The sequence below is a fragment of the Bidens hawaiensis genome, unplaced genomic scaffold (assembly GCF_021521415.1).
Source record: "Bidens hawaiensis isolate Kalapana, Puna unplaced genomic scaffold, B.hawaiensis_p1.1 tig00080984_1, whole genome shotgun sequence".
Taxonomy (NCBI): domain Eukaryota; kingdom Viridiplantae; phylum Streptophyta; class Magnoliopsida; order Asterales; family Asteraceae; genus Bidens; species Bidens hawaiensis.
The window spans coordinates 9,486-24,139 of record NW_027506759.1 but is presented as its reverse complement, the minus strand read 5'-3'; the positions used below and the strand labels follow the sequence as shown (position 1 = coordinate 24,139).

Genomic DNA, 14,654 nt, shown 5'->3' with positions numbered 1-14,654 from the left:
ATGTCAGGATATGGCTCAAATAATAAATATTCTTTTTTAGGTGGTCTACGGGCTGCTGCTCAATCAATTAGTTATGAAATACCATTAAAGAATATTGATGATATAGATATAGAATTCCAATATATAAGGTCTATGAGTCATCTCAGAAAAAATAAGAGGTCCGTGACTGACCCTGTGTTCAGCACATGAGTGAGCGTTACCGCGTATTTAGTGGAAGCAGATAGTTCGGGACTGACCCGGTACCACTTTGAGTTACTGCCCCGAAGTACTAGACCAGCTCCTGTTGAAGAATAAGGCTTTTGGTTCAAACTATTTTCTTGTCCCAGTTAGGATGTATACACCTTGGATGTTACCTCTAGGCCAAGTTTTTATGATGTTATATATTCTTATTTGAAGAAACACTAAGTGACCCCGGGCAGATTATAGGTAATCTGGGGGCTAAGTAATGTTTCCCACGAAGGTTAGGTCCAGCAGAGTAAGTTGTACTTCAGGGAACCTGCAAAACAGACACCGTAAGCTCGTCACTGAGAAGGGGGGGGGTTCCTCCTTGTGACCACCCTCCGGCGTGAGAATCAGTCTATATTGCTCTTTGAATATAAAAGTATATGAATACTATTAGAGCAGTTATCAAGTAAGTTATACGAGATAGTAGATGATGAAATGATAATACCATTTGCTGTCTTTTATAGCCGAAGGTGGGTATCCAAGGGGTTTAGCCGGCCCAACACGCTACCAACTGTAACCTATGCACGTGCCTTGCCTGTGAGTGGTGGACAGGTAGCGTCTGACATAGAGCAGGCGTGCCGTGCACTCTTCGTCTTCTATCAACTGCAGGCTAGGCACGTGCTCTGGCAGGAGTTGGTGAGCAGGCGGTGGCTATTGGTCACAGTGCAGTGGCGTGCTGTCTGCCACGCTGCTGTCAGTGAGCTGTCGCATTCTTGGTCAGATCTTTTGTCTTTACCTCGCCAGGTATCACGCAAAAGATCCTCCATCATACGGACTGGCCCATTTTGGCGGGAGTTTTCCCCCTCCCGCCTTTGCTCATTCTTTCAGGTGACACTGAATATTTGTAAGTGTTAAGCCTTATGCGTGTAGCTATGCTGTGCGGGTAGCCTTCCCTGATGGCTTGTATCCGCAACTGCGGGAACAGGCGGGTTACTTTACCATTGGGAGGCTTTTCCCTGCGTATGCAGCTTGCATACTGCGCGTAGGCTTCTCTGAGCATGGTGGGTCCTGCGGGAGTAGATGGTCTTTGCGCAGACATCCCTGTTCAAGGTGAGTCATGCGGGACCAACTGAGCCCTGCTGGGACCTACCTCTTCAAGTCCCCCCAGTCCAATGTTCTTCTCATGAATGTCTAATAAAGTGAGGTGAACTTTTGGACTTAAGCAAAGGGTTTTGAAAAGGGGTTTTTGTAAGGTTTTCCATGGGGGTTCTTCCCGCGGAAGTCCTTGTCACTTGCAGAAATTCCCGAGTTTCCTGCTTGGTCTTTGGGTATGATGCGGGTAGGTCTGTAACCTCCTCGCAAGTCAGGAGCACTGAGTCTTAGTTGTGCGGATTCTCCCTGTGGTTCTGGTAGGTTTTGAACATAGTGATCAATTATGTTTAAACCACCAATTCCATCTTGGAGCCTCAAACAACGTAGTACTCGATGTTCCCGCTATGCGGGGATGTTATTTCCGCTTCCGCAAGCATTGCCCAGAAGATCCTTCTTGGTTTCAATTCTCAGCGGGTGCTAGGTATGTGAAGGGTTTTGCCTTTACACTGTACCCGCACCCGTCTTACGGTTACTTTACTTCCAAGGTATTCCTGGCGTCCATTCCCTGCGGGTGCTAGGTATGTGAAGGGTTTTGCCTTTACACTGTACCCGCACCCGTCTTATGGTTACTTGGTTGCCAAATATTTTGGCTTCAATTCCCTGCGGGTGTTAGGTATGTGAAGGGTTTTGCCTTTACACTGTACCCACACCCGGCTTATGGTTACTTGTTTGCCAAGGTAAGGGGTATTTTCCCGCTTATTTTTTGAACCTTAAGTCTTCAAATTTTTAAATTTTGAAATTTGAAGGGTTGGTGGATGGATAACAACCCAATACCTCAAACGTCGTGCGACGGTTTCTTCTGACTGTGTCAGGACGTGCCAGAAGTTATGGCGACATGACATTATGTGGTCATTCCAGTTGCTTTTTCAGGCGCGTGGGCACGGGATTTCGGGCGCGTGGCCGCGAAATCTCTGGCACACGTCCTTTTGACAGCTGTTGCCAGTTTGTTTTTGCCACGCGTCATAGTGTCATTGCACCTTTGCTTTCTCTTTCTTCCGTATTAAATGCATCGCATTAATTGCGATTACTATATAAAGGGGGAGAAGGTTATTTGCAATTCACACTTTCCACTTTCATCTCTTCTTCTCAAGTAATTTCCGGCGAATTTCTTTTTCAGTAAAGCATTATTCCGAAATCTCTTCTTTCTTCCACCATGTCTTCTCACGATGCTGATGACCAGAAGACTGCTGGTGAATGCCAGTGTTCTCTTCCTGCCGAGCTGTACCAGTATATCGTCAGGAAGTTCATGCTCGAGTCTCTCGAGCCTGAGTTTCCTGAGCCCCACCATACTGTGTACGATGCCCCAAGTGGCAAGATCGGGGTTTATGCTGCATTCTTTGTCTATGGGAACCTTAGGTTTCCGTTGACAAAGTTTGTGTACCGTGTCCTAGAGAGGCACGGTGTGCACTTGACAGAGGTGCACCCCATGGCTATTGCCAAGGTCCGGCACTTTGAGTGGGTGTGCCGGATACTGGGCCTTGAGCCCCTCGTTGACCGCCTGATGACCTTCTATACTTGGAGGTGCATCCAAGGGTGGTACACTCTTACAACCCGTATCAAGGGTTTAAAGATTTGTGCCACCGAGCGGAGTCTTCGCTCATGGAGGAGAGAGTTCTTCTTCATATCCGCTCGAGCCATCCCCATTGCCATGAAGTTCAAGAATGGCCAGCCGCTTCCGAACCTTCCCGCCATCAACTACGAGGAGGCGGAATGGTTCGCGAAGATATCCCGGGTCCAGTCCCCGGTTTTCCGTTTTCCAGAGTCGGCGATGGTGATGCTGGGGATGAGCCGGGTGTGGAAGGCGGCGAATGCGGATAAGGTTCCGATCGTCCTTGAATATGGTTCGAACTCTACCCCTTATGGTATGTCTTGTTTCTTTTTGCTGACTACGATTTTTTCTAACTCTTGTTGATTTCAGAGGGTAACGATCTTCAATCGCTCCTGAATCCGCGGGAGGAAGATGGTCCTGCGCGGATGGGTACTCGTGCTCTGGACGAGAACGAGTTGCCCATCTTAGAGCAGACTGCGGGTCGGTTCGTGGAGGTTTACCCGCCAGGCCAAGAGATCCTGAGCCACCGACGGCCAGGTAAGCCTATCTTCTACCCTGATCCTCTCAATGCTGTGCCTGCTGCTGGAGTTCATGACATTTCTTCTTCTGAGGAATCCGCAGAAGGTCCTCCGCTGGTGCGGAAGAAAAAGGCTGCCGTCGGGAAAGGCAAGGAGAAGGTGGCCTCTACGGCCGACCCGGTAGTCCTATCTGACTCGGAGTCAGATAATGCAGAGGTGGCGGGGAAGCCCGGTGGTGAAGAGACCACCGTTCCGGAGGCTGCAGGTGTTACCTCCGGGGAGGCAGCGACGACGACGGTTACCGGTGTTAAGAGGCCGGCTCCATCGGGTTCGCCCCCGCTCGTCCGTGCGTTCAAGCTCAAGAGACCCCGTAAGTACCCCCATAATTCTTGTCTAGATTTGTTTCGAATAAATTTTTCTAACACTTTTGCTCGTGCAGGTGCGGATGTTGACGCATTCCAGGGTGGAGTTGGAGTAAGTATTCCCCCGCCAATGACGGTAGGCTCGGTCAGCCTTCCCGAGGCGTCGACCCAAGCGTCTACGCTTGCTTCCGCTGGTTCCAGCCTTCCTGAGGCTGTTCCAGCTGCGAAGGTGTCTCCGCCGGCCGTGAGTGCAGTTTTTACAGCATCTTTCACGGAGCCGGCGGTTACTGTTGCTGAGCAGTCGGCGCCAACAATGGCTACCACGGCGGCTGCCACTATACCTGCGCCAACGGCACCGACGGCCGGACCATCAGGTACGCGCCGGGCTTCCCGCCGATCTATGCCACCTTCCCGTCTGCCTGACCTGTTGGATGGATTTCCTTTAGGTTCAGGTGATGGGTTTGGCGGCTATCGGCCTGTTATTGACCCTACAGGTACGTAGGGTTCTTTTTTCTTTGTATATTTTGTCATCTTTTCCTAACTGCCTTTGTTTCTTTTGCAGTGTCGGATTCCAATGAAGTGTATGTTCCAAGATGGAACATACGCCGAGGAACAACCCTTCGCACCCCTGTGGAGTGCGTGGACTGGGCTCGCCACGCTGCTCCTCATGGTGCGTTGGGGGAAGCCATGGCTAGCTACCAAGAGGGTAGGCTAACCAATGAGCTTCGGGTTCTCCAGGCCCGAACGCAGCCCCGCGTCGAGCTGCTTTGTCGTGAAAACGACAAGTTAAAAGCAGCTCGCGCCAAAGATGTATCTGAAGCGCGGGCTCTTCGGGAGGAGAACCGGCAGTTGGCCGCTGCCGCAGCCGAGAAGGAGAAGGCATTCAAGGCCCTCGAGGTTGAAGTCCAGGCGCGACTCGAGGCCCGCTCCAAGGCTGCCCAAGCTGTGAATGAACAGCTTCGGCTGGCTAAGGAGACTGCGCGAAACTCAACTGAGAGGGCTGCCAAGGCTGAAGCTGTTGTTGAGCAGCTTAAATGCAAATTAAAAGCTCTTCAACATGCTCATGACGCCTTGGCAATGGAAGATGCCAAGAAGCTGCAAGAGATCCTTGACCAGAGGGGGGTGCTTGACCGCACTGAGAGGAAACTTCAAAGCGTCGAAGAAGCTGCCGCCAAGGAAATTCAACTTGCCAACCTTGATAAAAGCGGAGCCGAACGTGCTTACAAAGAAAGTCAAGCTACCCTCCAATGGCTGCTTCGAGAAGCGTTGCCTCAGGTATCCTCTTTTTCTTTACGCTTTCTGCTCGTAATTAGAAAATGTTCTAACTTTAATTCTTTTGTAGGTTGTGCGTCAGGTCCTTTCAGAGACCTCTTATGACGATGCGATGAGCGCAGCCCTCAACGCTTCTCATGAGGATGGGCAGAAGACTGGCTTCCTGCTTGGTCTAGGGTTTGCTGAGAGAGGCTTTCCGCCCTCCAACTTCCCTTTATTCAATGTTAACACTGAAGCTGCTTATGACCAAGCTGTGAACCAGTACGCTGCCTTCCCGCATCCAGTGGTGGAGAAGGTGAATGAAGCTGCTGCTGCTGATGATGGGCTAAACATCCTTAAGGCTTTCCTTGGGCAGCCGCGCTCTGATGGTGCTGGCCCAAGCGGAGGTGGCCCTGAAGCCTGATCCTGAAGATCCCTTCCCGCTGCTAGGACAGACTTAGCTTTGTATAGATTTCTTTTAGGCGGGTAGTTACCCAGCCATTCTTGTAATTGATTGTGAAATATTAATCTCTTTGCGTATAAGATTGTTATTTCCTTCCTTGGGTTCCTTGCTTTATAAACTTATGACTTGCATACTTAGTTTGATTTAGCAGTTTTCCAAGTGTTTAGAATAAGAACCTTTGAACGTGGTTGATGATGGGTTAAAGTTTCGCCTCCTCCTTCGTGATTGTGCGGGTAAAACCGTCACTTGCACTTGGTAGGATGGCTAATCTTTACCCTCTATCTGACCTGCGTGTAGGTTTCCTTTTCGAAATTTCTAAGGCATTAAGTTAAACCTTTGAACGTGGTTGATAATGGACTAAAGTTTTCGCTTCCTCTTTCGTGATTGTGCGGGTGTAACCGTCACTTGCACTTAGTAGGATGGCTTTAACTTTAGACCTATATCTGACCTGCGTGTAGGTTTTTCTTCTCCTTTTTTAAGTGTTCATAAGTTAACCTTTTAACGTGGTAGATGGTAAGTTAAGTTTGGCTTCCTTGTTCGTGATTGTGCGGGTAAGACCGTCACTTGCACTTACAAGGATGGCTAAACTTTACCTTCATCTGACCTGCGTGTAGGTTTTCCTTAGAACTTTTTAACATTTTGGCGTTGTGTTTATGCGGGTATTGCCGCCTTCCACACGCAACTACTTCTTCCCGTAAGGGAAGTTCATAGGTTACAAGCTATCAATACATCATGAAAGGAGAATCATTTCCATTAGAAGTGGCTCTAGGCCTTTTCTTTACAAGTTGGAATTGATCTACATATAACATTTGCGTAATTGAGCTCCATTCCATGTTCTAGGGATGGGAGTGCCATCGAGCCTTTCGAGCCGGTATGCGCCCTTTCCCAGAACTTCTTTGATAATGTATGGCCCTTCCCAAATCGGGGCCAACTTTCCTGGGCGTTGTTGGTTCGAAGCCTCGTTGTTACGCAGTATGTAGTCTCCTTCCTTGAAGTTGCAGAGTTTTACCCGCGTGTTGTAGTACTTTTGCATTTGTCGTTTGTAGTTTTCTTCACGCACGGCGGCTAAGTCTCTGCGCTCTTCGGTTAGCATAAGGTCTAACCGTCTTTCCGCATCATTGTCTTCTGGTTGGATTAAGACCCTTGGTGAGGGTAAACCGATTTCGACTGGGATCATGGCTTCAGTGCCATAAGTGAGACTGAACGGGGTTTCTCCCGTACTGGTCTTCTTCAGCGTTCTGTTTGCCCAAAGGACGTGCGGAAGCTCGTCCACCCAGCCGGATCTGTGTTCCAAGAGTCTTTTCTTGATGCCTTCGACGATGCTCTTGTTTGCTCTTTCTACCTCACCGTTACCTTGCGGGTGTGCCACTGAGGTAAAGGTGTGGGTGATTTGAAGTTCTTTCAGCCACTGCTGTAGCTTCTTGTCAGCAAAGTTGGTGCCATTGTCGCTTACCAAATTCTGTGGAAGTCCAAAACGACAAATAATAAATTCCCAAATAAATTTTTTGATATGCTTTGCAGTTGTTTGGGCTAAAGGTTTCGCTTCTATCCATTTGGTGAAGTAGTCAATGGCTACCACTAGGAACTGAACATTCCCAGCTGCTGTTGGAAATGGGCCTGTCACGTCAATGGCCCACTTCTGAAATGGCCACGAGGAAGTGACAGGAACAAGTTCATTTTTCGGGCGATGCGTGTTGGGTGCGTAAAGCTGACAAGATCTGCATTTTCTGATGTATGCCAACGCGTCCATATGCATACCTGGCCAGAAGTATCCTGCGTTGTTTAGCTTGGCTACCACAGCGCGGGGGCCTGCGTGTACTCCACAGATGCCTTCGTGAACCTCCCTTAGGAGGTAGTCAGCATCTTGGTTGTCTACGCATCTTAACAATGGGCCAAGAAAGTTACGTCTGTAAAGGGTGTCATTGACCAGCTGATAATTCAGTGCTTTACAGCGTAGTTTTCTTGCCTGTGACTTCGACTCTGGTAACGTTCCTGCTTCAAGGTATTTTATTATTGGGGTCATCCATGTTTCTGTACCGGTTTGGATGACACAAATTTCCTTGTGCGGGACTGATGGTGTTTCGAGGAGTTCCACGCGGATGTCCTTTCCCAAGTGGGTGAAGGCCAGTGATGCAAGCTTACTTAACGCATCCGCAGATTTGTTTTCGCTGCGCTTGACATGTATCACTTTACAATCATTAAAATCGCGCATGATGGCTTTGGCCTGGGCGAGGTACAGGGCCATTGTGTCATTCACAGCCGTGTACGTCCCGTTTATTTGGTTTGCCACTAGCATGGAATCTACATGGGCTTCCAAATTTTTTACACCCATTTTACGCGCAATCCTCAATCCGGCCAGGAATGCTTCATATTCAGCTTCGTTATTCGTACTTGGGAAATCCAGCCGAATAGCATAAGTATATTCCTGGCCTGCTGGGTTTGTTAATTTTAACCCTGCGCCTGAACCCTCGTTACTAGCTGCTCCATCAGTGTAGAGTCGCCAGACCTCATCGATTTCGTGTGCTGGGGAGGGTTGAACCTCCTCCTGGCACTCTTTCTCCCGCGCAGCGGGGACTTCTGCAATAAAATCAGCCAGGACCTGGCCTTTAATGGCTGGTCTCGGCTTGTATTGAATCGCATATTCTCCCAATTCAATTGCCCATTTGGCTAGGCGTCCCGATAACTCGGGTTTGCCTAGAACATTTGAGAGTTTGAAGTTGGTGAGAATAGTGATTGGGTGACCCTGGAAATATCGTCTCAACCTGCGTGAAGCGTGTATAAGTGCCAAGACCAGTTTTTCCAGGGTAGAGTACCGGGTTTCCGCGTCTGCCAGCACGCGGCTAACATAATAGATTGGCATCTGGATGCCTTTTCGTTCTACAAGCAGGACTGCCCCGGTTGCTCTATCTGTTGCGGAGAGGTATAGGATTAACTCCTCTCCCGCTTGTGGTGCTGTGAGTGTTGGGAGTTCGATCAGGCGTGATCGAATCTCCTGGAAAGCTGCTTCCGCTTCTGGTGTCCAGCGGAAGTGCGTTTTCTTTAAACAATTTCTTAGTGTTGACACAAATGGGAACGACCTATCCGCATGGTTTGCCAAAAAGCGGTTAAGCGCGACTAGTCGTCCGTTCAGTGTTTGAGCCTGTTTTATGGTGGTAGGTGATTCCATTTTGACAATGGCTTCGACTTTTTCAGGGTTCGCTCTGAAGCCATCTTTAGTAATAATGACTCCCAAGAACTTCCCTTCTTCCACCCCAAATGAACACTTGCTCGGGTTGAGCTTCATGTTTATCTTTCTGAGCGTGTTGAAAGTTTCCTCAATGTCTTTCAACATCGCCTCTGGCTCGGGGCTTTTGATGACCAAATCATCCATATAGACTTCCAAGTTTCTCCCAATTTGGGCGTGAAACTCTTTGTCCATTAGTCGTTGGTACGTGGACCCGGCGTTCTTAAGTCCGAATGGCATCATTTTATAACAAAATGTGCCATCGGGCGTCCGAAAGGCGGTTTTGTCCTGGTCATCTACAGCCATGTGGATTTGATGGTACCCCTTATATGCATCCAAGAAGCATTTAAGGCGAAATGGTGCCACCGAATCCACCTTGAGATCAATTTCTGGTAACGGATAACAATCTTTGGGGCATGCTTTGTTCAAATCTTTGAAATCTATGCACATGCGCCATTGTTTGTTATTCTTCGGTACCATTACGGGATTTGCAACCCACGTTTGATATTTGCTAACGCGCACGATGCCCGCATCAAGGAGTTCCTTGACTTGGGTTCTGCACGCGTTGGTTTGCTCGGGCCCCATTACTCTGCGCTTTTGTACGATCGGCGTAACGACCGGATCGCATTTGAGCTTATGCTCTGCCTTACTCCGGGGTACACCAGTCATGTCGGCTGGTGTCCACGCGAAGATGTCTGCGTTTCGCTGCAGTAAGCGCTTGAGTAAGGTGCGTGTTGGATCAACAATTGTCGGGCCAATGGTAACGGCCTGATCAGGATATTTCCCATTGAATGCCCACTGTTCAGGTTCAGTGATGGTTTGTTTGGCCATCTTCGGTTTGGGTTTAGAAGAGACAGATGCGATGCATACCTGGGGAATGCCCGTGATCATCGCTACGCCGTCAGTTGTTGGCCATCCCATCATGCCGTGGACTGAGGATACCACGGCGTTGAATCTTGCCATCCCGTCTCTCCCGAATAGGATGTCATACGTATGATGTGGTTTTTTCATTACAACAAAATCCACATCCTCCGTGCGTGAATAATTCCCATCGGTGAGAGTGACGGGGAAAGATAGGATGCCCAAGGGAGTGTTCATGCTGCCGTCAAACCCCTCCATTGAAGCGTAGACCGTCTCCAGGCGTTCCTTGTCTTCATCGTCGAGCTTGTCGAAGAACTGCCTGTACATCACTGTCGACGATGCGCCATTGTCAACGAGTGTGCGGGAGGTGATGTAGTGCCCCAGCTGGCTTTTAATGACAATGGGGCCTTCTTTGTTTGGGCCTCCCGGCACTCGCGGGAAGCGCACTTCTGCTTCCTTCCATGCGCATGGCTCGGTCATCGGTCTCTTTCTTCCTCTGACCTTACCATGGACCATGTTGATGCTGATGTCGACGGGCTTTCGTCCGTTACCCCTGTACCTGTTGTCGTTTCTTCCCCCTTTCTTGATAGATGCCACGAGGTGTTGCAACCTCCCATCCTTGACGAATGTCTCGACGATGTCCCTCAAGGATGTGCACTCCTCAGTGCTGTGGCCCTTTGTCCCATGGAAGTCACAAGACTTGCTTTGATCCGCATTGGGTTTCTGTCGGATCGCTGGGGCTTTTGGCCATGGCAGTTTTTCCGTGGCAAATATCTCCGTGACGCTCTTGGTGAGTGGCGTCCAACGGTTCTTCCGGTTGGAAGGGTGCGTGTTGTCCCTTCCGCCAACCAGAGGGCGAGAGCTTGAGGGGGTGTCAAAGTTAATCCTTGACTGCCAAATACCTTGCCGCCTCTTTTTGTTTAGCCGGGCGGCTCTCACATTGTTCTCCCTTGTCCTCTGTGTGTAGAGGTTTGTATTCTGGGGGAGATCTCTTCCCAGCTGTTTCTCCGTTTCGGCAAAGCGCTTGGCTGCCGTCATTATGGCATCCCATGTGGATGGCATGCCGTCTTTACCCGTCAAAGTGCGGATAAGTTCTGGGTACTCAGCGCCCTGAATGAAAGCGGCGCGAACGAGGTCTTCGCTGACGTTGCCCAGACTCAGCTTCTTGGAGTTGAAGCGGGTGATGAAGTCCAGTAAGGATTCATCCTCTTCTCTCACACAGTTGAGGATCGTCCACTGCTCCTCAGTGTGCTTCCTCTGTTGACTAAACTGTTGACTGAACTTGTTCTGGAAGTCTGCCCAGTCATAAATGTGGTGGACCGGTAAACGGTCAAACCATGCTCTGGCTGCTCCTACCAGAGTCATCTGGAACATGTAGCACCACGTGGGCTCCGTCCAGTTACTGACGGTTGCCCCCGCAATGAACCTGTTCAGATGGTCATCTGGGTCGGATAGACCATCGTATGTGCCAATGTTGGACATTTGTTTGGCACTCCTCGGGGCGATTGCTTCTGCAATGTCCCTAGCAAATTTTGACCTTCCTGCGTTTGTGGCAGTAGGTCTAAAGGCCTTGGAGAAGTCACGCGAGCTTTTCTCCGTGACTGGTTGGAATGCTTCCCCAAAATTCCTTTTTGGCTGGGGGTCCGTTTCCTTACGCTTCCCTTTCGCCCTATGGCGAGGGTTCGCGTCGGTGTCGGAGTCTTCCCTCTCGTCGTCTGAGTACTCGCACTCACTACTCATGTTGAGGTGCTGGCTAGTACTACCGAATTCCTCAGCTTGTTGGACTGAACGCAAGCGTTCTTCCAACTCAGCCTGAAATTCTCTTTGACGTGCCTCGGCCCATGCCTTCACTTGATCAAGTGTTTGGCGAGGGGATCGAGTTCGTTTTTCCAGCTGGGCATCAGTGAATCCCAGTGGAATATTTACTCCACTTGCCCCTACATGAGTGACTGGGGTAGTGTTCGTAAAATGTACTTCACTTCCCCCAGCTTGGGTGGCTGGGGTAGTGTTTGTAAACATTGTGTTGCCGGTGTTTACCCCAGTGGCTGGGGTTGTGGTTACCGGAGTTTCTCTAGTCATCTTGGAAGTTTTGAAAAACCGGAGAAAGATGTAGTTCTAGCTTTTATGCACGGATGGCGCCAATGAAGAAACACTAAGTGACCCCGGGCAGATTATAGGTAATCTGGGGGCTAAGTAATGTTTCCCACGAAGGTTAGGTCCAGCAGAGTAAGTTGTACTTCAGGGAACCTGCAAAACAGACACCGTAAGCTCGTCACTGAGAAGGGGGGGGGTTCCTCCTTGTGACCACCCTCCGGCGTGAGAATCAGTCTATATTGCTCTTTGAATATAAAAGTATATGAATACTATTAGAGCAGTTATCAAGTAAGTTATACGAGATAGTAGATGATGAAATGATAATACCATTTGCTGTCTTTTATAGCCGAAGGTGGGTATCCAAGGGGTTTAGCCGGCCCAACACGCTACCAACTGTAACCTATGCACGTGCCTTGCCTGTGAGTGGTGGACAGGTAGCGTCTGACATAGAGCAGGCGTGCCGTGCACTCTTCGTCTTCTATCAACTGCAGGCTAGGCACGTGCTCTGGCAGGAGTTGGTGAGCAGGCGGTGGCTATTGGTCACAGTGCAGTGGCGTGCTGTCTGCCACGCTGCTGTCAGTGAGCTGTCGCATTCTTGGTCAGATCTTTTGTCTTTACCTCGCCAGGTATCACGCAAAAGATCCTCCATCATACGGACTGGCCCATTTTGGCGGGAGTTTTCCCCCTCCCGCCTTTGCTCATTCTTTCAGGTGACACTGAATATTTGTAAGTGTTAAGCCTTATGCGTGTATCTATGCTGTGCGGGTAGCCTTCCCTGATGGCTTGTATCCGCAACTGCGGGAACAGGCGGGTTACTTTACCATTGGGAGGCTTTTCCCTGCGTATGCAGCTTGCATACTGCGCGTAGGCTTCTCTGAGCATGGTGGGTCCTGCGGGAGTAGATGGTCTTTGCGCAGACATCCCTGTTCAAGGTGAGTCATGCGGGACCAACTGAGCCCTGCTGGGACCTACCTGTTCAAGGTGAGTCCCACGGATGGCGCCAATGAAGAAACACTAAGTGACCCCGGGCAGATTATAGGTAATCTGGGGGCTAAGTAATGTTTCCCACGAAGGTTAGGTCCAGCAGAGTAAGTTGTACTTCAGGGAACCTGCAAAACAGACACCGTAAGCTCGTCACTGAGAAGGGGGGGGTTCCTCCTTGTGACCACCCTCCGGCGTGAGAATCAGTCTATATTGCTCTTTGAATATAAAAGTATATGAATACTATTAGAGCAGTTATCAAGTAAGTTATACGAGATAGTAGATGATGAAATGATAATACCATTTGCTGTCTTTTATAGCCGAAGGTGGGTATCCAAGGGGTTTAGCCGGCCCAACACGCTACCAACTGTAACCTATGCACGTGCCTTGCCTGTGAGTGGTGGACAGGTAGCGTCTGACATAGAGCAGGCGTGCCGTGCACTCTTCGTCTTCTATCAACTGCAGGCTAGGCACGTGCTCTGGCAGGAGTTGGTGAGCAGGCGGTGGCTATTGGTCACAGTGCAGTGGCGTGCTGTCTGCCACGCTGCTGTCAGTGAGCTGTCGCATTCTTGGTCAGATCTTTTGTCTTTACCTCGCCAGGTATCACGCAAAAGATCCTCCATCATACGGACTGGCCCATTTTGGCGGGAGTTTTCCCCCTCCCGCCTTTGCTCATTCTTTCAGGTGACACTGAATATTTGTAAGTGTTAAGCCTTATGCGTGTAGCTATGCTGTGCGGGTAGCCTTCCCTGATGGCTTGTATCCGCAACTGCGGGAACAGGCGGGTTACTTTACCATTGGGAGGCTTTTCCCTGCGTATGCAGCTTGCATACTGCGCGTAGGCTTCTCTGAGCATGGTGGGTCCTGCGGGAGTAGATGGTCTTTGCGCAGACATCCCTGTTCAAGGTGAGTCATGCGGGACCAACTGAGCCCTGCTGGGACCTACCTCTTCATTATTGTTCGTTGGTGTTTTATTGCTTTGTTTCTTTTCTGTATTTTCAAATTGAACATATATTGCAGAATAAGTTGTAGTTAAGTATTGCTAATTTAGTGACTAATGATGCCCTCTTGTTAATCGATTGTACAAATTAATATTCCTTGTAGGATGTAGAGCGTACACTCCCTCCTGGTTATACTCAAATGAGAAACAAAGCAGGCCATACACCTGAAGAGCAATTCATAATGGGCCATAAGAAAGTAATTTCCAGTGGTACAGACTGGATATGTCAAACTATTAATCAATCGATGGTGGTAGCTGCGCTTGTATGTACCATAGGATTTTCAATACTTTATTCAATTCCTGGTGGTTTTGATCAAAACATTGGACTCCCTATATTCCGTGAAAACAACATTTTCGTATGGTTTATACTATTGGAAGCCATATCCTTTCTCTTGGCTGGAATTTCAATGCTCATATTCATATCCGTCATCCTTGCTCGCTATGAACACCACAAGGAAATATTATTAGAAAGATGGTTGGCTGGTCAAGAAGCGCTTTTTGCATCATTAGCAGCCTCGACCGCTGCCTTTCTTTCCGGCACTTTCCTTCTATATCGTAACAACATATTGCCATGCATAATCTCGGGACTTGCTATTGCACTCTTTTTAATATACGTTAAGGAGTACTACTCTCTTTTGAAGAACGGGCCATGTATCTCTTTAGGCTGAGAAATTACATGAACTACGTCAAAGACAAAAGTTCTAAATATTGCTATGGAGGATATAGGACACGTCATTATTTGTGAATCTTAATGTTATATTAATTGTGAATCTTTTATTGTTTTGTGAGCTTGTAAAGCTTTTATTGTATTGTTGGTGAGGCATTAACATTCAAAGTTCTTATGTTTTTGTAATGATCTACTATCTTGTAAATCTTTTATTGTATTATTTGTATTCATTCATTGTTATGTGGGCTTGGATCATCCTTTGAAACCTTCTCCATATTGTGCGGGATATTCGGGTAGTAGGGGACGTGGTCGATGTCCCCTTTATTTGGAATCAAAAAGTTATTGACTGAAGAGTCGTGTATTTCTAT

General features: G+C 48.8%; 1 protein-coding gene across 1 annotated transcript; it reads left to right on the top strand.

Annotated features, from left to right (window-relative positions):
• The first annotated feature begins 13,759 nt into the window (after positions 1-13,759).
• On the top strand, positions 13,760-14,287 carry LOC143618505 (uncharacterized). The gene has a single exon (XM_077090703.1). It carries the CDS (start codon positions 13,760-13,762, stop codon positions 14,285-14,287), a length of 528 nt encoding a protein of 175 aa, XP_076946818.1.
• Positions 14,288-14,654: the final 367 nt, after the last annotated feature.